Consider the following 24211-nt stretch of genomic DNA (forward strand, 5'->3'; position numbering starts at 1 on the left):
TCTTCGTAACTTCTTTTGAGGGTCTTTTCCAACTGTAACATTAGAGGCTGATTCTGGAACTTCATGGAGGCAAGTCCAGAGAAACTTGGGCAGTTGGGGGACCCTTTTCCCCCCTCCCTTTTCAAAGTTAGTCAACAGCTGCTACTGTTGGGATGGGGTCAGGTGGGTATTATGCTTATTATGAAACTTGATGAGGGCAGGGACTCGGTTTTGTGGCTGAGTTGTATTTCAGCGCTGAACTGGCACTCAGTAAATACTTGAACAAATGAATATTGTGAACCCCAACTTCCTTAAGGACAGAAGAACTATTTATACTTCTGTCTGCCATCTTCTCAGTGGAGATTTTTTGTTTGTTTGTTTTGTTAGCTTTCAATACCAGGTCCCTAACGGGGGAACCCCGTAGTTTCAAGATGAACAAGTCCATGACAAAAATTCTTGTTTATATGCAGTACACATTTAGGGAGAATAAATGATCATTTGGACTTTAAAAATTGGAAATGTTACTAGTCTCTTCTCTCATTCTTTAGTTTTTTTCTTGTTGTTGTTTTGTGTTGAGGCGGAGTTTCACTCTTGTTGCTTAGGCTGGAGTGCAACGGTGCGATCTTGGCTGATTGCAACCTCCGCCTCCGGGTTTAAGTGATTCTCCTGCCCCAGCCTCCCAAGTAGCTGGGATTACAGGTGTGCATCACCATGCCCAGCTAATTTTTGTATTTTTAGTAGAGATGGGGTTTCACCATGTTGGTCAGGCTGGTCTTGAACTCCTGACCCCAGGTGATCCACCTGCCTTGGCCTCCCAAAATGCTGGGATTACACGCATGAGCCACTGCTCAATACCCCCATTCTTCAGTTTTTTTTTTTGTTTGTTTGTTTTTTTGTTGTTTTTTTTTGAGACGGAGTCTCGCTCTGTCTCCCGGGCTGGAGTGCAGTGGCTGGATCTTAGCTCACTGCAAGCTCTGCCTCCCAGGTTCACACCATTCTCCTGCCTCAGCCTCCCGAGTAGCTGGGACTACAGGCGCCCGCCACCTCGCCCGGCTAGTTTTTTGTATTTTTTAGTAGAGACGGGGTTTCACCGTGTTAGCCAGGATGGTCTCGATCTCCTGACCTCGTGATCCGCCCGTCTCGGCCTCCCAAAGTGCTGGGATTACAGGCTTGAGCCACCGCGCCCGGCCCATTCTTCAGTTTCTTAAGGGTTTCTTTAGAACTGAAATCCTCTCAGCAGTTTTCTTTCTTTTTAAATTCCAGAGCTCTTTGGGCCTTTAGCCAGAAACAGTCTCTGTCCTGCTTACGTTGAAAGGCTATTAACTATGCCCTGGAATTTTGGAAATATTCTCCTTGAGAATTGCTGTAAAGTAGTGATAAGGACTCTTCTGTAGGCTACATATTGAAACCAGCCACCATTAAGATGGATCACAGACAGGGTGTCCTGGATTGAAACTGGACCGACATTGGTATAGTCAGAATTTGAGGAGTAAAGAAATATGCCTTTCCCTCTCCCCTAACAGTTGGGGATAGTTGTTTTACTCCTTAACCATTCCCTTTTAATGATGACAAGTTTTCAGGCTTTTTCACTGCCTTTAGTTTTGCAGTAAGTTCCTGGGAGATTGACACACCCTTGATATTTACCGCACTCCCGGATGCCAGTCTTTTATCACTCAAGACCAGCCTGTTATCTGTCCTAGACAGAAGCAGTCTTCTTTTAAAAGTATTAGAACATACTGGGTATAGAGTGTTAAAGAGAATGTTGATTTTGTTAAAACTGCTTTTGGAGATGTGATATGGGTTTGAAAGTCAGGAAGTAGAAGGTGTAAGGGTTTATCCCAGTATGTAAGTTTTAATAATGAGGTGATATTTTCTTTAAATAATTTATTCACCCATTATGTTCACTCAAATGGTTCTAGTGTTCACTTTCCTTATGCACTAGCTGTATGTATGTATGTATGTCAGAGAAGAGCAGAGATTATCTTTGTCAGAAGTTGTATTGTGTCTTTTTGCAGAAAGTATTGATTGTGTAACTGTGCCCCACCTCCATCCCCCCACACACTTGATTTGATGATTATCTTTGAAGGAGGAGCCCATCATATTATACAGCTGCCTTAAGTCTCAAATCTATCATCAAAAGACAGTGTAAAGGGGACTGGCTCAAAACATGGCAAAGAGTCTCCTTTATATCAGAAAGCTTTCTGCCTTTGCTTATAAGGCAGCAGAGGACTCTTCTTTCCTGCCCTGATCTGATTACCCTAAAAGCTTTAAGATCATGGAATAGTTGATAACACAATCAGTATTCTGTGCTGATGACTTATCCTTTTGTCCCTTAAGAAGAAGTAAATGTTTTTGCTTGGATTGAGTTTAGAGACTCCAGGTAGAATAAGATAGGCAACACTGTTAGTCACCTACTGCCCACAGCTAAACAGGCAAATGTGCTTCTGCATGGGGAATGCTATGGCGTTAACAGTGCCTTCCTTAAAACCTGTAAGTTCTTTAGGCTTCCGGGTACAGGGTTGTTAGAGTAGACCAAAGTTTACTTCCTTTTTCATATGTGCTTTTCTTTCCTGCATCTCAGTATAGGAGAGAAAATCAGACAGCATTTCTGTCTGCTGTCTGACCCAGTTGTTGGCTGGGTGGGCATTGTGAATGGGTATGGTTGCTGCCTCAAATGCACATATACAACTTGAGCTAAATTGTATGAAATGATTGAGTAGGCTGACTTCAGTTCTATGTAAATTAAGGAGAAGGTTTAGGAATGGTTGTACCACTTTGACAGTTGTTAACATGTTTATAATTTCTTGGAGATTAGCCAGGAATTCTGTTACAACTATACACAAATATTGATTGACTTTCAAAATAAAATTCTTTAAAATCACTGAAATTTTCTGAGCCCAAGTTTCTTCATCTGTAAGATAAGCAAATTTACTAAGGTCATGAGTGTCTAGTACATGAGGGACAGAGATTTGAAGCTCTTTACCACTGATTTATGCTACCGTGTCATAGATCTAGTAATTAAGTGACTTTTACCCAAGGTCATATACTGAGTGATAGAACAAGGATTTTGAATAAGATATTTTTCACTGTTGAACTAGTCTGCTTTCTCCAGCAGAGGCTGCTCTGCGATGCCTCTATCACGTTAGGGTTTGGTCATGGTCTTTTGTGCTCATCATGTTTGAACATGTTTAACAAAGTATTTTACAGACTTGGTTATTTCTTCCCCTCATGTAATTTGTGTATTTGTCTGGTTTCCCTATGGAGAATGAACTTTTTATCTTATATATGCCTGATGTGACATTGATTTGGCCACTTGGGGTTGACCTTGTACTTGGTTTCCATATCTGCAGCTTCATTGTCATTTTGGGTTTAGGCCAGCTTTCAGAAATTTTTTAACAGTTGGATCAAATTTTGTTGGATTCTTTTGATACTGAGTTTCTTATTCCTGTATATTTTGTTTCCTTTCTATCTAAGCAGAGAACTAGGACTCTAGAGTTACAAGAAGTAGGAGTATATCTATAACTTTTTTAAAAGAAAAAAAGGACCAGGTACTGTGGCTCACGCCTGTAATCCCAACACTTTGGGAGGCCAAGGCAGGTGGATCACTTGAGGTCAGGAGTTCGAGACCAGCCTGGTAAACATGGTGAAACTCCATCTCTACAAAAATACAAAAATTAGCTCGACATGGTGGTATGCACCCATAATCCCTGCTACTTGGGAGTCTGAGACAGGAGAATCGCTTGAACCTGGGAGGCAGAGGTTGCAGTGAGCTGAGATTGCACCACTGCCCTCCAGCCTGGACAGCAGAGTGAGACTCTGTCTAAACAAACAACAACAACAACAACAAAATTCTGCTTTGGACACATGACTTTAGGGAGATAAACATAACTCTGGGGTTTTATTTTTTAATATGCTCCTGAAAACAGTCAACTCTCCCATTTCCTAGCTGGGAGAAGTATGTCTCACTTAATTTTGCTCATTCAGGAGAGGATGAATTTTTCAGAAATGATAGCAATAGCTGGCTGTCACAGCTCATTTCTTGCTGCAGTGTAGCACATCCGCCAAGAATGCCCTTTCACCTTCTTTTGTCTTGCTAACTCCCTCTTAGCTTTCAGTAAGGTTTGGCTCAAACTGCATCCTCCAGGAAGCCTATGTTAACTCCTAACTGCCACTCTTGGATCCAGGGTCTTTATTTCATCTTGTTCTCTGGTGGAACCAGGCTGTTTTATCTCATTATATTACTCTTCACTTTGAAACAAGGAGGCAGTTAACCTAGATTCAGTATTTTTACTCTTACGACTTTTTCCCGCCAAAATGCCCATAAATTAAGTAATCTTACTGCCTTACTGCGCTTACTGAAAAATAGCAGCAGGGCAGAAAAATAGAAAATCTTGCTATCATGTAAGAGATGTGGAAGTAATGGTACCCACATGCTTCATTTGGAAAACGTCTATTACCTTTATAAAAAGTTTGTATAGTTTCTAAATACAGGAGCATCATGATGCAATAGAAACTGTTACTTTAATGTTAATTGACATTCGAAATTTTGGGATTCAAATTTTTTTCTTAACCGTTTTGGTATTCCCTTGATCTACCATTCTACATTCTGCCTCCTTTGTTTCCCCATCACATATTAAAAGTACTGCCTCTTAACTTTGTCATCATGCACTTATTTCTCTAGATATACCTTGGAGTGTTTTTTCAGGCTAAATTGTTAGGCATGGGCTGGGTTTAAAGACGGAGAGTGTGTGAGTTTGTTTGATTTTGCCAAATTCTTCCTTCATGGGGGGTTATACCAACTAGATGCACCTTATTCATCAGAGATGTTAAAATGAGGCAACAGTATCTTAGATTTGAGGAAATCGTTACCACCCAGAGTTGTGAAAGTTAGAGGTGATGTATGTAATACTGCCTTGCACAGAATATACATTTAGTAAAGGATACTGATATGGTTTGGCTGTGTCCCCACCCAAATCTCATGTTGAATTGTAGCTCCCGTAATCCTCATGTGTTGTGGGAGGGACCCGGTGGGAGGTAATTGAGTCACCCGGGCAGTTACCTCCATGCTGTTCTTGTGATAGTGAGTTCTTATGAGGTCCGATGGTTTTATAAAGGGCTTCCCCACCCACCGCCCACCCCACTTTGCTCCATACTTCTTTTTGCTACCACCATTTGAAGAAGGACGGGTTTGCTTTCCCTTCCACCATGATTGTAAGTTTCCTGAGGCCTTCCCAGCCCTGCAGAACTGTGAGTCAATTAAACCTCTTTATAAATTAACCAGTCTTGAGTATGTCTTTATTAGCAGCGCGAGAATGGACTAATACAGATACCTAGATACCTATTATTATCTTTTGTGAACTGGTACTGTTTCTCTATCATAAGAGTGGAAAGAAACTTTAGTTGAGATAGTGTTTGTAAGCACCCTAGCATGGTGCTGGCACCCATATTAATGCCTTTTTCTCTTGTGTGCCTTGGGCAGCCAGCTACTTGAGATTATATCTTAATTACCTTAATGGATTGTAAACTGCTTGAGGGCACAGTCCTTGTCTGGTGAGTCTTTAGCAGGATGCTTTGGACTTGAATATGTTTGGTTTTAAATTGAATTAGCCTTCAGAATATATTTCTGAAATAGTAGCAAAAGGATTTTTTTTTCTTTTTTTTTTTTTACACATTAACCCTCAACTCCTGGGTAATGGTACCCAACACCTATTCCTACAGTGGGAAAAGACACAGACACTTTCCTTTTGTTAGTTGGAAGCTTCTTAAAGCTTTTTAAACCCCAGGGAATATGTTAGGTAACAATAGCAAAATATGTTGATTCCTGTCCTATCTGTTTAACTTATCTGTCCTTAGGGAGTAACTCCAGTTAAATTGCAGTGAAAGGAGTTAGTTGCCTTAAGTCTTCTGTTTTCTCAAGACTGCTTTATTTCAGGGGGCTTCCATGTCTTCATCTAGAATTCTCACTAGGAATTAAAATATTTGTTATTAGAAAGCATTAGTTGGCCTGAATTCACAGTGGATTAGGTTTTCTGATGATTTAATATGCACTGGTTTGCATCTTTCATAACTTATCTGTCAGTTAAGTTCAACACATTTCTTTTTGCACTTAACAGGTACTTGAAGTGGCAGGATCCTTCCTCTAAAACATTTTAAATAACACTAGTAGATGAATTCCAGTTAAGGGGAAAAGGTATGTGCTGAAACTAATCTTCAAGGCCACAGTATGTTCTCTCCAAACACCTATTTTTCACCACAAGGGATGTAGATCTCTGTGTGCCCTTATTGGCATTACTTTTTCAATTATTGGCATCTCTTCTGAACAACATCTTTAGTCAGATGTCCCACTGTTACCTTAGATAGAATATGGCTCATATTGGTCCATCATTTCTCCAGTCTTTTCTTTTTCACCATCTTTATTATGCACAAGTTTCTTGTTTTTGCCGAGGCCTCTTGCTCCCCCAGTCACCTGGACATAAAGACTTTCTCTGACTCTTTATTACACTGCATTTATTACACATAGTAGTGAGTTCCTGAAACTGGGGTCTACTTCCTTTTTCCCAAATGTGCTTTTACATTTTTTCCTTCCCTCTCAGTTCCTTTGCTATCATTTTTTTTGTAGATTGCTTCAGAAACTTCTAGCTAGTTATTTTGCTTTTACTTTTATCTCTTACTATTCTTTAACACAAACCCTCTCTTGGAACTAGGCCAGTCTTCTTGCCATACCCTCATATAATAACACAAAAATGAAGGGTTGGAAAGGAAGAAGCTTAAAGATAATGTTTATTAAAGATAATGTTTATTAAAGATAAAGATAATGTTTCCTTATGAAATGTTTCAAGCATACACATAGAGAAATATAATGAACTCCCATTTATCTGTCACTCAGCTTCAATAATTATCAACCTTTTGCTAGTCGAATTTTGTCTATCCCCATATCTCTTGGTCGCATCCCCCCACCCCACCCCAGAGAGTATTATAAGCAAATTCCAGGCATCATTTACATGGAAGTACTTCAGTATTCATCATTAGAGATTCTCTGATCTGTCAATTTACCTACTGCAGATTATCTCTGCAGTTTTGCTGTCAGTTGGTTATTTAGTTTGTTTAAATGCTTTTGGCGTTCAGAAGCCATCCCATTCTTTTAGTGGTTAGTTCTTTTGTACTGACCTCGGTTTGCCTCCCTATCATTTCTCAGCAGTGATAAACATTTATATTTACTCAGAAATTACAAATTTACAGAGTAAATTTATATAATTCAATATAATAGTCATTAAGATATTTGAAGAAGTTGCCAAGTAATATACTTTTTTTTGACACACCTTTCACAGCACACATAGCACATGTAATAACTTTCATTTGTATGTTAGAGAGAGGGTCCTGCTCTGTAGCCCAAGTGGAGTGCAGTGGTGTAATCATAGCTCCATCCTTTAACTCCTGTGCCCAAGCAGTCTTCCCACCTCACTCTCGGAGCAGCCAGCGTTACAGGTGCACCAAGGTGCCCAACTAATTTTTTAAAAAGTTTTTGTAGAGACGAGGTCTTGCTGTGTTGCCCAGGCTGGTCTCAAACTCCTGACCTCAAGTAAGCCTCCCACCTTGGCCTCCCAAAGTGTTGAGATTGCAAACATGAGCCACCGTGCTCAGCCATTCCTTTAAAATAGGAATACTTGGGGTTCAGATCTGTGACCTAGGTCTTATTTGTATCAGTGAGATTAATGAGCCACAGCCCCGAGTTTCTCACAAGACATTTTTGATTTGCATTTTTAGATAGCAGTTGCTTTAAAAAACTTGGGGACTTGGCTTAAAATCAATTTTGAAATTTTGTGCATTAAGAAAAAGAATGTAGCTGGGCGCGGTGGCTCATGCCTGTGATCCCAGCACCGGACTTTGGGAGGCTGAGGCGGATGGCTTGCCTGAGCTCAGGAGTTCGAGACCAGCCTGGGCAACACGGTGAAACCCCATCTCTACTAAAATACAAAAAATTAGCCGGGTGTGGCGGCGTGCACCTGTAGTCTCAGCTACTCGGGGGGCTGAGGCAGGAGAATTGCTTGAGCCCAGGAGGCTGAGGTTGCAGTGAGCTGAGATGGCACCACTGGACTCTGGCCTGGGTGACAGAGTGAGACTCCGTCTCCAAAAATATGTTATTGGCAGACTGTTATCTGAAACCTGCCTGGAATTAATTTCAATTTATCATTTTCTTAATTTCTTTTTTAAGTTTAGAGCTTTTTAGCGATTTAAGCAAATTTTCCTATGTACACTAGTATTTGTCAAAATAAATTTGTAAAGCTTCGTCCATTTTTTAGTATAGAAGTAATTTATTGTGGGAAAAAACTAGAAAACAAGATGAAGTATATGCACAAAAACTCAAGTTACTCATAAATTGACTACCCTAAGATTACTGCTTTTAATATTTTGATGTCTATATTTCAGTCTTCTTCATATATATTTATGCATTTGTTGAATTATACACAGAGTAGTTGTTGTTGTTGTGGTTTTTTTTTTGTTGTTGTTGTTGTTGTTGTTGTTGTTTTTTGAGGTGGAGTCTCGCTCTGTTGCCCGGTCTGGAGTGCAGTGGCCCGATCTCAGCTCACTGCAAGCTCCGCCTCCCGGGTTTGCGCCATTCTCCCGCCTCAGCCTCCCGAGTAGCTGGGACTACAGGCGCCGCCACCTCGCCCGGCTAGCTTTTGCATTTTTAGTAGAGACGGGGTTTCACTGTGTTAGCCAGGATGGTCTCGATCTCCTGACCTCGTGATCCGCCCGTCTCGGCCTCCCAAAGTGCTGGGATTACAGGCTTGAGCCACCACGCCCGGCCGTTGTTGTTGTTTTTAATGTGATGTCCTTGCCATATCCTAGGGCTGTATTAGCAGATCTTGATGTTCTGAGGCTTGTCTATTGAATCTGGGCTGCAAACAAAATTAAATGACACGTGCTTTATTCCAGATTGTAGTGCTATTACATGTATTGTCATTATGATTTTAGCCATAAGTGTTCGGTTTGAGGCAGAAGTAATGGGATATTGCTGTCAAGTAAACAGGGGCCACTAACCTTGTGTGAATCAAGTTAGCATTTTAAAATTATAGACTTGAGGTTTTTAGAAGAAGCTGAAGGGTTCTGTATGCTGCATGAAGATTGAGTTCAAATCCTACTTCTGACACCATATGATTTTGTTGTTCCCATCTCTGTAGGATGGAAATTTCTTACAGTTAGTACTACAGTCATGCAGATTTCTTTTCCCCATGGCCTGGCACAAAATAGATACTCAGCAGATTATGACACACGTGGCTTCTTTTGCTGTGAGCCACTCAAGGGATGAAGACACATTGTCTATACATTATTAATTGATTGCTATAAAGCATGTTGCCTCAAAATATAATAGCTTAAAACAGCAGACACTTATTTTCTCATGTAGTTCCTGTGAATCAGGAATCCAGAAGTAGTTTATCTGGGTGGCTTTGGCTTACCATCTGTAGATTGCAGTCAGTATGTCAGCCAGGGCTGCAGTCATTTGAAAACCTAATTTGAGCTAGAAGGTCCACTTCCAAGATGGCTCATTCACATGGCTAATTGGCAGGAAGCTTCAGTTTCTTACTACATGGGCCTTTCCAGAGAGCTTCTGAGTGAGTACATGACAGTGTGTCAGTGGCCTCCCCAAGAGCAAGGAGAGAGCAGGAAGGAAGATCTAATAATGCCTTTTATGGCCTAGAGTCGGAAGTTGCCCCCTCACATTTCCACTTCATTCTATTTGTTAGGAGTGAGTCAGAGTGTGCAGCCCACACTCAGGGGAGAGGAATTAGGCTATACCTCTTGAAAAGCGGAGTACCAAACAGTCTTATAGTCAAGATAATGTGTGTTTGTGTAAGGTTAGAGTAGAGGGTCTGGAAATAGACCTATAATTATATGACAGCTCAAAAAGGCCAAGACAATTTAATGGGGAAAGGGCCATCTTTTAAAAAATGATGCTAGACTATTCACAGTAACAATGACATGGAATCAACCTAAATGTTCATTAATGGTAGACCGGATAAAAAAAGAATGTGGCACATGTACACCGCGGAATACTATGCAGCCATAAGAAGAACGAGATTGTGTCCTTTGCAGGAACATGGATGGAACTAGAGACCATTACCCTTAGCAAACGTAACAGAGGAACAGAAAACCAAATATTGCATGTTCTCACTTATAAGTGGGAGCTAAATTGTGAGAAGACATGGGTACATATAGGGGAACAGCAGATAAAGGGGCCTTTTGGAGGGTGGAGGGAGAGAGGAGGGAGAGAATCAGGAAACATAATTTGTGGGCACTAGGCTTAATTCCTGGGTGATGAAATCATCTGTACAACAAACCCCCATGACACAAGTTTACCTGTATAACAAACCTGCACATGTACCCCTGAACTTAAAAGTTTAAAAAAAAAATGGTGTTAGAACAACTTGACATCTTTATTGATTTAGGAAAAAATGAAAACTGGCCCTTACCTCTGTAAAACTGCTAGAAAATAAATAAATAAATAAATAAATAAATACATACATACATACATACATACATACATACATACATACATAAATAAAGTAAGTGGTGGTATGCCCTTGTAATCCCAGCCATTCCAAAGGCTGTGGCAGGAGGATTGCTTGAGTCCAAGAGTTTGAGAGGAGCCTGTATAACATTGTAATATAAGAAAATGAGACTCTTTCCCTGCCTTTCCCCCCAAAAGAGAGAGAGAAAATCTGTGTGGCCCTTGAGTAGGCAAAGATATCTTGGAGTACAAAACATACAGACCCTAAAAGGGAAAATTGATGAAGTGGACTTGATTAAAATTTAAAACTTTTGTTCTTTGAAAGATACCATTAAGAAATAAAGACAAGAAAATCATGGGGAGAAAATATTCACAGTTCATATAGCTAGCAAAAAATTGATAATCCAGAATGTATAAAGAGCTCTTACAACTCGGTAATAAGAAGACCAAGAAAGGTTTGAGCAGATACTTCACCAAAGAAGGTATATGAGTGGCCAACAAGCACATGAAAAGATGCTTGTCATTAAGCATCATATAATCATCAGAAATACGTGAATTGAAACCACAGTGAGATACCACTCCACACCTGCTAGAATGGCTAAAATTAAAGACTGCTATCAGATATTGGTGAAAATTTGTAGCAATTGGAACACTAATGAATTTTTGATGGAGAAATATAATGGTACAATTTGACAATTTCCTATAAAGTTAAACATACTTTTTTTATATTACCCAGTAACTTTTCTCCTAAGTATGTACCCAAGAGAAATGAAAACATGTCTACAGAAATATTTGTATATGAATGTTTGTAGCAGATAAATAATAATCAATGCCTGGAAACAACTAAATTGTCCAGCAGGTGAATGGGTAAGTTACAGTGTATCTATACAATGTAACACCACTCAGCAATAAAATGGAACCAACAACTGATATATCCAACAACATGGATGAATGTCACAAATGTTATGCCGAGAGAAAGAAATCAGACACAAAAAGAATAAATCCTATACGATGTTACTTACATGAAATCTAGAAATCTAGACAAATCTGATCTATAGCATGATCAGATCAGTGCTTCCTTTGGGCAAGGGGTGGAAGATGGGAAATAACTGGGTAGGAGCACAAGGGAAACTTTCTGAGGTGATGGACTTGTTCTAAATCTTTATTGTAGTGGGGATTGCACCTGTGGGTGTCTTTGAAATGTTTATTATTACAGTTATTTCTTAATATTTGTAGGGGATTGGTTCCAGAACCACCCCACCCCCTACCCCTAGTATATCAAAATTTGCAGATGTTCAAGTTTTTTGTATATAAAATGGCACAGTATTTACATATAACCTACACAATCCTATATGCTTTAACTCATCACTATGTTACTTAGATTACCTAATACAGTGTAACTATATAAATAGTTGTTATATTGTGGGGGGATTTGTATTTTTGGGTTGTATTGTTATTACTCTTTTTATTTTTCCCTGAATATTTTCAGTCTGCACATGGTTGAATCTACGGTGCTCAACCTGTGCATATGGAGGGCTGACTGTATTTTATTGTTTTGAAATTATACCTTATTAACATTTATTTAAAAACATATCTCTTGAAGTTTGGATTTTTCAGAAGTTATAACATCTGATCTTTAGAATCAGTGTTCAATATTTATCCCTTTGTTATCATTTATAGGTCAGGCTTAATAGTATTATGTCTAGGGAGAAAAACGCCAAACTGTGGCTTCTTTTCACAGAATAATTGGCTCTCATTTCCTCATTCTCCGCATATTAGTAACATGTCTTGATTGTAGAAGTAGGCTAATGGGACACTTTGTCTAGGCTTCTTTGTGAAAGCTTTTTTTTTTTCGGTGGCATGTGCTATTATGCCTACCATGCCATTTGAATCCTGTCATTGTACTTCTTGACCATCTTGTCAGGGTAGGCATACAGAAGATAGTTCATGACTCCTGTTAACTGACTCATCTCTTATGGTTGCAGATTCTCATAAACACAAAGATAAACACAAAGATCGAGAACACCGGCACAAAGAACACAAGAAGGACAAGGAAAAGGACCGGGAAAAGTCCAAGCATAGCAACAGGTAAGGGTGGAATCAAGCAAGTCCCTCATCATTCAGCAGTGGGTTGGCCATTGCTTGGCTTACCTGGAATAGGTCTTAACTTGAGCTACCGGTAAAGATAGCAAAGTAAGTAGAAACTGTATTTGATCCTAGAGTTGCTAAGAGGATGGCCCTGATTTCAAGGCCTTAAATGGGATGCCATTGTTCAGATCAAGATGTAGAAAGCAAGTATGTTTGATTTTCTTTTAATATATACCTCGTTAAAAATACAGTTGTTCACTAAGATAGGTAAGGATTCATTGTGACACATGATGGCATTTAATCAAGTCTGTAGCAATCTTCCCTTGATAAAAGGTAACTGGATTGGAGACCTGATTTTTTTCTTCTTCTTTCTATATTTTAAAGAGTTTACATTAAAAATTCTTAACTTGGGCTTCCATGGTCTGTTAGCCCCTGAAATTATATGCAAATTGTTGAGTATATGAGATTTCTTGGAGAGACTGTTCCTAGCTTTCATCATGTTTTCAGAGGAGTTCGACTCCCACAAAAGCCTACAATCACCAATATGAATGAAACTCAGTAGTGCTGTCTTCTGGGTTGCAAGCCTCAAGAAGATGTTTCTCTTGTTCATTTTGCTCCCATTTTTTTTGGTGTAGGAGGCAAGTGGTTAAATCTAGTTATTAAAAATGAGGACTTGCACTTCCATTCTGATTTGAAGACAGTTGTTGGTGAGAAAGCCGTATGGTATTCCCATTCCCATAGTGGCCTGAGCTTGGTTAGGGAATGTAAAAATCTGTTACACATTAGAACAAGTGTCTTCATCCTAGAGTTCCTTAGAACTTCTTTATTAACTTGTATTATTGTCTGTAGACAAGTTAAAGTGAGAATTGCTTTCCAAGTCTGTTCTTTTTTGCGAATTATTAAAATAACCAGATTTAATTTTCTCTATTGGGGACATTTCTTTGGGAATCATGTATCATGCCTGTGGCCTTTTTTCCCTGTCCCTCACTCATTTCTTATCACTTGATCATCTAGTTTCCATTTTCATTATTCTGGTAAATTTAATCTCGGTAGTTGAATCTACTCTGCATCTTTTCTAGTTTACAGTTGTCTAGCTCATGTTAATATCTACCATACAGCAAAGAATATTGCCAAGGATAAAAGAGTTCATTGCATAATGATAAAAAGGGACCCATTAGGAGAACATAACAGTTATAAATGTTTATCCACTAACATCACAGCCTCAAAATACATGAAGCAAATCTGATAGAGCTGCAAAGAGAAACAAACATTCATAATTATGGTTTTACCACCTCTTAATAATTTTTAGTCTAAATAGAAAACAATTAAGGATATGGAAGACTTGAACAATATCAACCAACTTGATCTAATTGACATTTATAGGTTTTTCCCATCCAACAATATTAGAATATTCTCTTTTCTTTTCTTTTCTTTTTCTTTTCTGTCTACTTTTCAGATTTTAATTTTTTTCAGGTTTTATTTTAGATTCAGTAGGTACATACAGGTAACTTTGTTACCTGGGTATATTGCTGTGATGCTGAGGTTTGGGTACAAATAATCCTGTCACCCAGGTACTGAGCATAGAACCCAACAATTAGTTTTTCAGCCCTTAACCGCCCTCCCTGCTCTAGTAGTCCCCAGTGTCTATTATTGGCATCTTTATGTCCATGAGCACCCGATGTTTAGCTCCTGCTTATAAGTGAGACCATGTGGCATTTCGTATTCTGTTCTCGCCTTAATTTGCTCAGGATAACAGCCTCCAGTTGCATTCATGTTGCTACAAAGGACATGATTCAGTTCTTTTTTTATGACCATATAGCATTCCGTGGTATATACGTACAACATTTTCTTTATCCATTCCATCATTGCTGGGCACCTAGGTTGATTCCATGTCTTTGCTATTGAGAATAGTGCTGCAGTGAACAGGTGAGTGCATGTGTCTTTTTAGTAAAATGATTTGTTTGCTTTTGGATACATACCGAGTAATGGGATTGCTGGATCAGAAGGTAGTTGTGTTTTTAAGTTCTTTGGGAAATCTCCAAACTGCTTTCCCTAGTGGCTGGACTAATTTACATTCTCATCAATAGTGTATAGGTGTTCCCTTTTTTCTGTACCCTGCCAGCATCTGCTGTTTTTTGATATTTAGTAGCCATTGTGGCTGGTGTGAGATACCTCATTGTGGTTTTGATTTGCATTTCTCTGATGATTAGTGACATGGAGCATTTTTTCATAAATTTGTTGGCCATTTGTATGTCATCTTTTGAGAAATGTCTGTTCATGTCTTTTGCCTGTTTTTTTAATGGGGTTACTTGTTTTTTGCTTGTTGAATCATTTAGATTCCTTATAGATTTAATTAGATCCCATTTGTCAATTTTTGCTTTTGCTGCAATTGCTTTTGGCATCTTTGCCGTGAAATCTTTGCTCATTCCTATGTCCAGAATGGTATTGCCTAGGTTGTCATCTAGGGTTTTTATAGTTTTAGGTTTTATATCTAATCCATCTTGAATTTATTTTTGTATGTGGTGTAAGGAAGGGGTCCAGTTTCAGTTTTCTGCATATGGCTAGCTAGTTATCCCAGCATCATTTGTTGAATAGGGAGTCTTTTCCCCATTGCTTATTTTGGTTGACTTTCTTGAAGGTTAGATTGCTGTCAGTGTGTGGTTTTATTTCTGGGTTCTCTGTTCTGTTGCATTTGATCTATGTGTCTGTTTTTGTACCATTACCATGGTGTTAGTGTTTTTGTACCATTACCATGCTGTTAGAATACATTTTTTTAAGTGCACATGAAATGTGCCAAAGTAGATCATACTTTGGACCCCACCCTCCTTAAACCATCTTCCTTTGGCTTTAATGCCTCCATGCCTCTCCATCTTTCTGGCCACCCTTTTCACCTCTTTCTAATGTACAGTCATTCCTTAACAGTTTTTGGCTGTCTTTCTCTGCTACCTGTTTTGCTCTTTATCCTTATTTCGCATTCCATATTCAGTCTTGTGAACTTATTTTCAGTTCCTTAAACATAGCATGTTTTCTGATGCCACTAAGCCTTAAAACATGCTGTTGCTGGTTCTGTAATAACTCTGTTGCCCTTTTACTGTCATTTTTTTAGTTGCAGCTTAGACTTGACTTGTTCCAGGTATCCTTTCTACCCATCTTCTCATATTAAATGCCACTTTTGTGTGCTCTCTGGTGCCTTGAATATATTCTTATCATAATAATAATTATGATACTTAATTGTCTCTTTACTTTTCTCTATGGCCTCCTGCACTCTAAAGTCCCGAAAGCAGAATTGGGATTTTTTTTGTTTTTTTTTGGGGGGGGGGGGGTGTTTTGTTTGTTTGTTTGTTTGTTTTTGAGATGGAGTCTTTCTCTGTTGCCCAGGCTGGAGTGCAGTAGTGCCACATCAGCTCACTGCTATCTCCAGCTCCCAGGTTCAAGTGATTCTCCTACCCCAGCCTCCCAAGTAGCTGGGATTAAGGTGCATGCTACCACACCCAGCTAACTTTTTTATATTTTTAGTAGCGAAGCTAACTGTTTTGTATTTTTAGTAGCAATGGGGTTTCACCATCTTAGCCAGGCTGGTCTCAAAACTCCTGACCTCAAGTGATCCGTCCACCTTGGCCTCCCAAAGTACTAAGATTACAGGTGTGAGCCACCACACCCAGCCTTTTGTATTCATTTTGCATCCTTCAGGCTTAGTATGATACCTGGCAGATAGGTGGCACTTACTAGTCTATATTTATTGAATTAATGAGTGGATGATCTATGGGTACATTAGTTCCCATCTTCTCTCTTTCTTCTCACATACTCTTAATCTTCTATAGGATAGTTATGAAGTCACTTTGGCTCATCTCATTTTTAAACATAACAAAATTTACCATTTTAAAGTAGCATTTAGTATATTGACAGTAGTACGCAAGTATCACCACTGTTCATCTCCAGAACTTTTCATCATCCCAGACAATCTCTGAATTCACTAAATAATAACTTTTCATTCTGTTCCCCCATCCCAACATCTTTCTACTTTGTCTTTTTTTCTCTTTCCCTTCTACTTTTTATCTTTATGAATTTGCCTATTCTAAGTACCTCATATAAGCAGAATAATACAATATTTATCTTTTTTTTCGTCTGTTTTGTATTCCCTTAATATGTTTTCAAGGTTTATCCATATTGTAGCATATCGGAAATTCATTCTTTTTTATGACTGAATAGTATTCCATTGTATGCCTGTTACCACATTTTAAAAAATCTACCTGTTGATGGACACTTGGGTGTCCCTTTGGCTACAAATACGTATTTGAGTTCTGCTTTCATTCTCGGGGGTATATACCTAGGAGTAGAATTGCTAGATCATGTCCAGCAATGGCTGCCTGCTATGTTTATACTGTGCTAATTGATGTGAATTGTGAAAAAAAAATTAGATAACCTTTGACCATGAGCAGTATCATCTGAGGATGTGAGAGACCTGCTTACAGATCAGATGAAGAATGTTGATTTTTATTTTACTAGACTGTAAGAAGAAATTCCAAAAGACTTTAAGAAGAAAGAGGTTAATATTTAAAACATAAGCTTTTGAAAAGTTATCTTCTCTAACACATTCTACTTTGTTTTGGGAGGAAAGATACAGTAAAAGTGACATAAAGGGCTTTGAGACATGTAAGTTTGGCCTTGTCCTGTTTTACAAAATCTTCTCTTTAAAAAAAAAAAAAAAGGTGTGATTTTGTAGAAGAATTCCTCATCCTTGTGCATCCATTTAGGTCTCATGTGATCTTGACTAGGTTACCTAACCTTCTTCAACTCAGTTTCTTCATCTTCATCTTGATACATGCTTCACAGGGGAACCATGGGAGTAAATAAATACAGAAGCTCTTCAGTTGTGAACTGCTCTACAGATGTGCAGAGATGACACTTTTACATCTATTTAAAAGCATACTTTTCCAAGATCATATTGTAGGCAAATTCAATAATTTGTTATATGTGCTTTTGTGCCCCCCCCCCCCCTTTTTTTGAGACAGAGTCTCGCTCTGTTGCCCAGGCTGGAGTGCAGTGACATGATCTCGGCTCAGTGCAACCTCCACCTCCTGGGTTCACACCATTCTCCTGCCTCAGCCTCCCAAGTAGCTGGAACTACAGGCGCCCACCACCACACCTCCCTAATTTTTTATGTTTTTAGTAGAGATGGGATTTCACCGTGTTAGCCAGTATGGTCTCGATCTCCTGACCTCGTGATCCGCCTGCCTTGGCCTCGCAAAGTGTTGGGATTATAGGCATAAGCCACCGCGTCCAGCCACTTTTGTGCCTTTTAATACTTTCTTCATTCCTATAAAAATGCTAGCCTTTTCGCCAAGAGCTATTGGAAAAACCTGGCCCGAGTTTCTGTTTACATATGACATGACTAAATCTAGCCCTTGGTCTCTTATTCACGTGTGTAAATTTTAACAGTTTAATCAGATAATCTGTTGTAAGCAGACTTTTTTTTTTTTTTTTGAGACGGAGTCTTGCTCTGTCGCCCAGGCTGGAGTGCAGTGGCCGGATCTCGGCTCACTGCAAGCTCCGCCTCCCGGGTTTACGCCATTCTCCTGCCTCAGCCTCCCTAGTAGCTGGGACCACAGACGCCCACCATCTCGCCCGGCTAGTTTTTTTGTATTTTTTAGTAGACGGGGTTTCACCGTGTTAGTCAGGATGGTCTCGATCTCCCGACCTCGTGATCCGCCCGTCTCGGCCTCCCAAAGTGCTGGGATTACAGGCTTGAGCCACCGCACCCGACCGTAAGCAGACTTTTAAGTACTTCCCTGTTTTGATGTCTACTGACACAGTACCTCTTTGCAACAAAGCAAGGATATTGGTTATATTTCAGTAAAATTATTTTATTTTATTTTTTAATATTTTTTGAGACGGAGTCTCGCTGTGTTGCCCAGGCTGGAGTTCAGTGGTGTGATCTCAGCTCACTGCAACCTCCATCTCCTGGGTTCAAGCGATTCTCCTGCCTCAGCCTCCCGAGTAGCTGGGATTACAGGTGCCTACCACCACGCCAAGCTAATTTTTGTATTTTTACTAGAGATGGGGTTTCACCATATTGGTCAGGGTGGTCTCGAACTCCTGACCTTATGATCCTCCTGCCTTGGCCTCCCAAAGTGCTGGGATTACAGGCTTGAGCCAGCACACCCAGCCTCCAGTAAAATTTTATATACACTGTGATCCTTTTAAAGTATCTCTGATGTTTTTAATAGTTTAGGGTTTCTTCGATTTCTTCTGTAGCAGATTAAAGAAATCGTCAGGATTATGTAATCACATCTGAACCCCAGAATAATTAGGATGTAGCATGTTCTGTTCCAAAATGCTTTCATTTATTCCAATCCTTGCTTATCAATTGTAGTTAATTTTGTGGCCATTTGTTATGAGAAAACAAGTGTTTCTGTGTCCCTTCCTTCTCTGCTAGATATTAACACCAATCATTTGTCATCAGGCTACACTTAGGACCCAAGTCCAGGAGGCATCTTACTTTCCTGTGCAGTAGCAATACTGAAGACTTGGAGTGGGAGAGTAGCCTTTCTGCAGAAACAGAATGGGGCTATGGATCCACATCCCAGGAGATGCCATTTGGTTTCCTCTTTATTGTCCTCATGCAAGGTGCAAAACAGGGGAGCAGGTATTAAGAATCATTTCATCTTGTCTCCTCTTTGTGTGCACAGGAGTCTGAGGTCACATGCTCAACCATAGTGATGTGGTAGCAGAAAGAAGAGGATGTGAGACCAAGGATCCTGAGTCCCCACTACATTATTCCTTCCAGTGAAAAATACCTCCCTCTGTAAAAAGAGTTAGTTTAGTTTTGTAGCCAAACTGTCTGTTTAAATACAAGCACCCCTTACTTGTATGCGTATGGTAGGCAGCTCAGGTTTAAAAATGTCAGATCATCTCAGGCACTGCCATTATCTCTCTTTGTCCCCAAATCCCTAAAATCTTTGGCACTGAAAGTATTAATCTCATCAAATTCTGAACCTATGAAAACTTCATCTCTGTCTTTCTCTTGTCTGGCTTGTAACATCACAAGAACAGCTCACACCAAAGTTAAAAAATAATTTCATCAATCATCACTTATCTCTTGACACTGCTTCTTTCTGCTCTTCAGGTCCTTTTTCTTTTGTTTTTGGAGTCAGGGTCTCATTGACTCCTAGGCCGGGGTGTGGTGGTGTGATTATAGCTCACTGCAGCCTCCCTGGGCCCAAGGGGTCTTCCTGCCTCAGCCTCTTGAATAGCTGGGACAATAGGCATGCACCACCATGCTTGGGTAATTAACTTTTTTGTTTTTAGTAGAGATGGCAGTCTTGCTGTGTTACCCAGGCTGGTCTGGAACTTCTGGTCTCCCACATTGGCACCCCATAGTGTTGGGGTTACAGGCGTTAGCCATCATGGCCGTCCCTCTTTTAAAAAATACATAAATAATCTCAAAAGGAATACTCTTCTAGATGCCAAGGAATTACGTGGCTTGTAGGGTCTCACAAGCTACCTTTCTTAAAGAGTTGCATTCTTATCCATTGTGTATCTTTAATACTAGATCTCTTATATAAACAGAATATTATTAAAAGCAATTTAGGAGAGGGGGCCTGATTTTAGAAAATAAGAGAATCGTGTGAAATGAAATTCCTCCTCTTAGTTTTTGACTCTGTGCATCTCTTGCCAATTTTAAACCTGGCATTCACACTGGAGTGACAAATTTGTGGAAAGCAAGGGAAGACAGAAAACTGCTGTGAAATAGCAAGGGAAGTACTTTTCCAGCCATATTGGCAGTGCTATTCTGTACTGTCAGTGTGAGAAACATCTGAGAATAAGGATGCTTTTGGCTTCTGCTTTCCTTTCAGTTCCAAATCCTACCTGAACTGTAATTGAGAACGTGTAGAATTTTGGGAATATGCACTTGATTTAAGCATCCAGTTCTCAGATTAGGGGAGATTTTTCTGAAATTAATAAAATTTAAAAGAGACGTATGCTGCTTTCTGTGTGAGTGGTTTGCCAGAGCCCTCCCTTTGTCTACACATCACTATATCAGCCTGTCTAGGGGAAATGGATAACTTACATAGTCAGAGAAGATTGAACAGTTTAGAAATGAGGAAACTCAGTATCACCACCGTTCACGTGGGAGTCAGTGTGATATATTGAATAGCACACTAAGATGAAAGTTAAGAGACCAGGTTCTGTCGTTTATAAGCTATGTGTCGTGATCCAAGCTGCTTAATTTCTCTGGGTCTCATTTTCCATTTTGATCAGGAGTTGATAACAGTACCTGCTTTGTCAAGCTTTCAAGTTTGTTTATGCACATGATAGCTCTTTGGGAACTGCAACATACTAAATAATTGAGATAATGATGGTGATGATGATAATTACCACAAAGCCTAGTATAATATCATGCAGATAAATTGGAGCTGTTGAGTCTGGTAGTTGAATGTAATTCAGTAGTTACTGATAGCATTCCATTTGGAGCCCTGATATTTTCAGTATTATATTTATCCCTATTATAGTGAGCCATCATCATTGTTTTTAAGATTTCATGGTGGAGACAGCATTTGAGCTGGCCATTCAAAGATGGTTAAAATTTTGCTAAGGGAGAGTAATGGTTAGAAAGAAAAACTATAAGCAAAACGTAGAGGCATTGTAGTATATGCTTTGTTCTGGGAGGAATCTAGTTAGGTGGGTTACACAGGGTGGAATAGTAGAAAATGAGACCCAAAAAAGTGACTTGAGGCAAAACCATTAAATGCCATTTCAAAAAGTTGGGACTTTTACTTACGCTAACTAAAAGGTGAGGGGAAATGTCGGGACTCGATTCTGAGTTGAGCAAGAAGCCATTGGAAGTAGTTGAGCAAATAGGACTTAGCCACAAATGACGTGAAGGATCTGAGAAAAAGGGTTACTATCTTGGATAACTGGGAGGCTGTTTACACTATTAATAGAGACAAAGAACTTAAGGGAGGAATGGGAGTTAGAATGGGTATCGGTTTTGCCATCTTTGGGCACATTCTTTTATCCTCTCTAGCCTGAAAACAAAGGATTAAATAATTTCTAGGAAATTACATTTACCTTGAAGTTTTGATACTTCTATAATATAAAATACTAGAGTCCTTGTGATTTTGTTTAATGATGTATAATCGGCATTGTAGTGTATCATTAAGGAACCCTTGTTTCTTAGTGCCTTTTGGAAACTGGCTAATTTCAGAAACTGCGCTCTTTTCCCAGAGGGAACTTTTGAAGTTACTTAAATATTTAATTTTACAAACATCATTTAAGCTTTAACTGTCTTACTATCCTTGAAAGGGTCATGAGTTTCCCTCCTAAACCAAGACTTTGAAGCTCTCTGTGCTGTCTCACAGGAATCCCCACGATCCAACTTCATGTGACCTGCAGAGGTCTGCTGCCTTGAGAAGTAGACAGGTAGCTGGGCTATGAGTGGCTAAGTCCTTTTCTCAGAATATATGGAGGCTCCTTCTACTTTTAACAGTGCTTTTTTTTTTTTTTGCTTTGTTTGGGAAGTAACAGAGTAGTCAAGTGCATGACTCTGGAGCCGGACTGCCTGAGTTTAAATCCTATTTCTTTCATTAAAGGTAGTTCCTTGGGTGAGTTACTTAACTTCTCTGTGCTTCAGTTTCCACATCTGTGAATTGGAGATACCAGTACTTACCTGAGTTTTCTTACCGACATTAAATGTGCCTGGCACTGGGTGCTACTCAAGTATCTGTTAAATACTTTTATGGGGGATGGAGGACAGATTTTAAATAGTTTCCCATAGCCAACATTCTAGCTTTCCAGAATATCAATATTTTGTTGTGGTAGTGGTGGTCTTTTTTCCTAGAGAAACAATGCTTTGCCAGAAGGGAAACATTTTTCCCTACTGGCTCCCTACTTGCACCCTTTCTCCCACTCTTCTATATAAGTGTCTTAGAGAGACCCTGGTCACCCTTTTCTGTGGTCTGCTTAGCTCCAGCAATTATCATAGACCAAAGGTTTTGCTGTCATCACTTTAAAAATAGTGTAGGTTATTTTTTCTTTTTTAATTCTAAAAAAAATTTTTTGAGACAGAGTCTCACTCTGTCGCCAGGCTGGAGTGCAGTCATGTGATCTCGGCTCACTGCAGTCTCCAACTCCCTGGTTCAAGCGATTCTCCTGCCTCAGCCTCCCGAGTAGCTGGGATTACAGGCATGCACCACCATGCCCAGCTAATTTTTGTATTTTTAGTAGAAATGGGATTTCACCATGTTGCCCAGGGTGGTCTCAAACTCCTGACCTCAGGTGATATGCCTACCTCAGCCTCCTAAAGTGCTAGGATTACAGGTGTGAGCCACCACACCACAGGTTATTTTTTTCTTTAGTGGAATTCAGCCAATTGAAGCATAACACATGGCATGAACACTCTGGAAAAGTGGGTTTGGATCTTTCCATTTGTTCTCTTTAGCATTGACTTTTGCTTTTCTAGTCCCTGCTAGTGTGTTGGAATCTTACCCCATACAGATGCAAAACTATGAACCAAGAAGTCAAGATCTATGCATTGCCAATAATTGATTGTTTTCTCTTTCAGAGTTCCTCCTGCCCATGGGGTAAATTCATATTTCATCCATAAGTGTGACCATTACAGAAGTATCTAGAACTGCTACTGTCTGTATTTTTGTCCTTCAGCATATCCCAGACTAAACTTACTCTTAAAATATGTTTGTCTGACCTTCGGGTTCCTTCCTATGGTTGATATTAAGCCTTTCTTCTACTCTTAAAAGAGAAAATGGGAGGTGGGGGGGGGGGAGGGGAAGAGACCAAAAGACAACCCTTTCAGGTGTCCAGCATTTTTCTAATTTAGCCCTACTGCAGTTTCTTCAGTAATTAATCAGCTGTTTTTCAACCTCTAAACTGGCTAATATTATAGCCTTCAATTGTACTTTTAAAGCTCTTTTGTTATTTTGACATATTGTGTCTGTTTTGTATGGAAAAGTAGCAGGTTCAGTATGAAGATAACATAGTATTTTATCTCTTAAAACAGGCAGCCAGCAAATGAACTTTCTGCACTGGTCAGAATTTCCATCATTTCACGGCTAATGAGAAAAGTGCAGTTCTTTAGCTACCTTGAAAGTCAAACATGTCCTACGTCTTTTGGAAAAAGACATACGTGTTAGAAAATCTCAGAAGGATGCGTCAGCCTGACTGACCCCACATTGACTCCATTTTATTTGCTGGCCAAATCCTGTTTCTGACTTTCCTGGCACAGCCCTGGACATGCTTCTGTATCATAGGACTTATTCCCCAGTACCTTTGCTACTTCCTTCAGGTGCATTCCTAGGAAAGACTTGCAGTGGGGTTTGCTGTTTGCCAGAACTCCTGCCGGTTTGGGGTTATGGAAGCCAGGTTGGGCTCCCAGACACTCTGCTCTCTATTTGTGGAGGCAGGGACAGTAACAGCACCTAACAAGTAGGGATGAGCACATTGTATTCAGAAGCCTAGTGGAGCTCTATAAACCCAAATTTCTAGCAGTCTTCTATATGATGCCCTGTAACAGAAGCTGTCCTTAACCCTGAATCATCTGAGGTCAGCTAGTATAAAAATCCAAATCTGCTCTTATACCTAAACAGGAGTAGAGGAGACTTGGCTTCCTTTGGAAAG

General features: G+C 39.6%; 1 protein-coding gene across 2 annotated transcripts in view; it reads left to right on the forward strand.

The window, feature by feature from the left end:
- Window positions 1-24211, forward strand: part of TOP1 (DNA topoisomerase I) — a 96577-nt gene that overhangs the window by 21176 nt on the left and 51190 nt on the right. For both annotated transcript variants that reach the window (XM_017859079.1, XM_017859078.1), the window contains exon 3: window positions 12475-12577. In XM_017859079.1, coding sequence (XP_017714568.1) covers window positions 12475-12577 — 103 coding nt within the window. The remainder of the gene's footprint in view (window positions 1-12474; window positions 12578-24211) is intronic.

This window comes from Rhinopithecus bieti, unplaced genomic scaffold, assembly GCF_001698545.2.
Source record: "Rhinopithecus bieti isolate Rb0 unplaced genomic scaffold, ASM169854v2 scaffold_38981, whole genome shotgun sequence".
Classification (NCBI taxonomy): domain Eukaryota; kingdom Metazoa; phylum Chordata; class Mammalia; order Primates; family Cercopithecidae; genus Rhinopithecus; species Rhinopithecus bieti.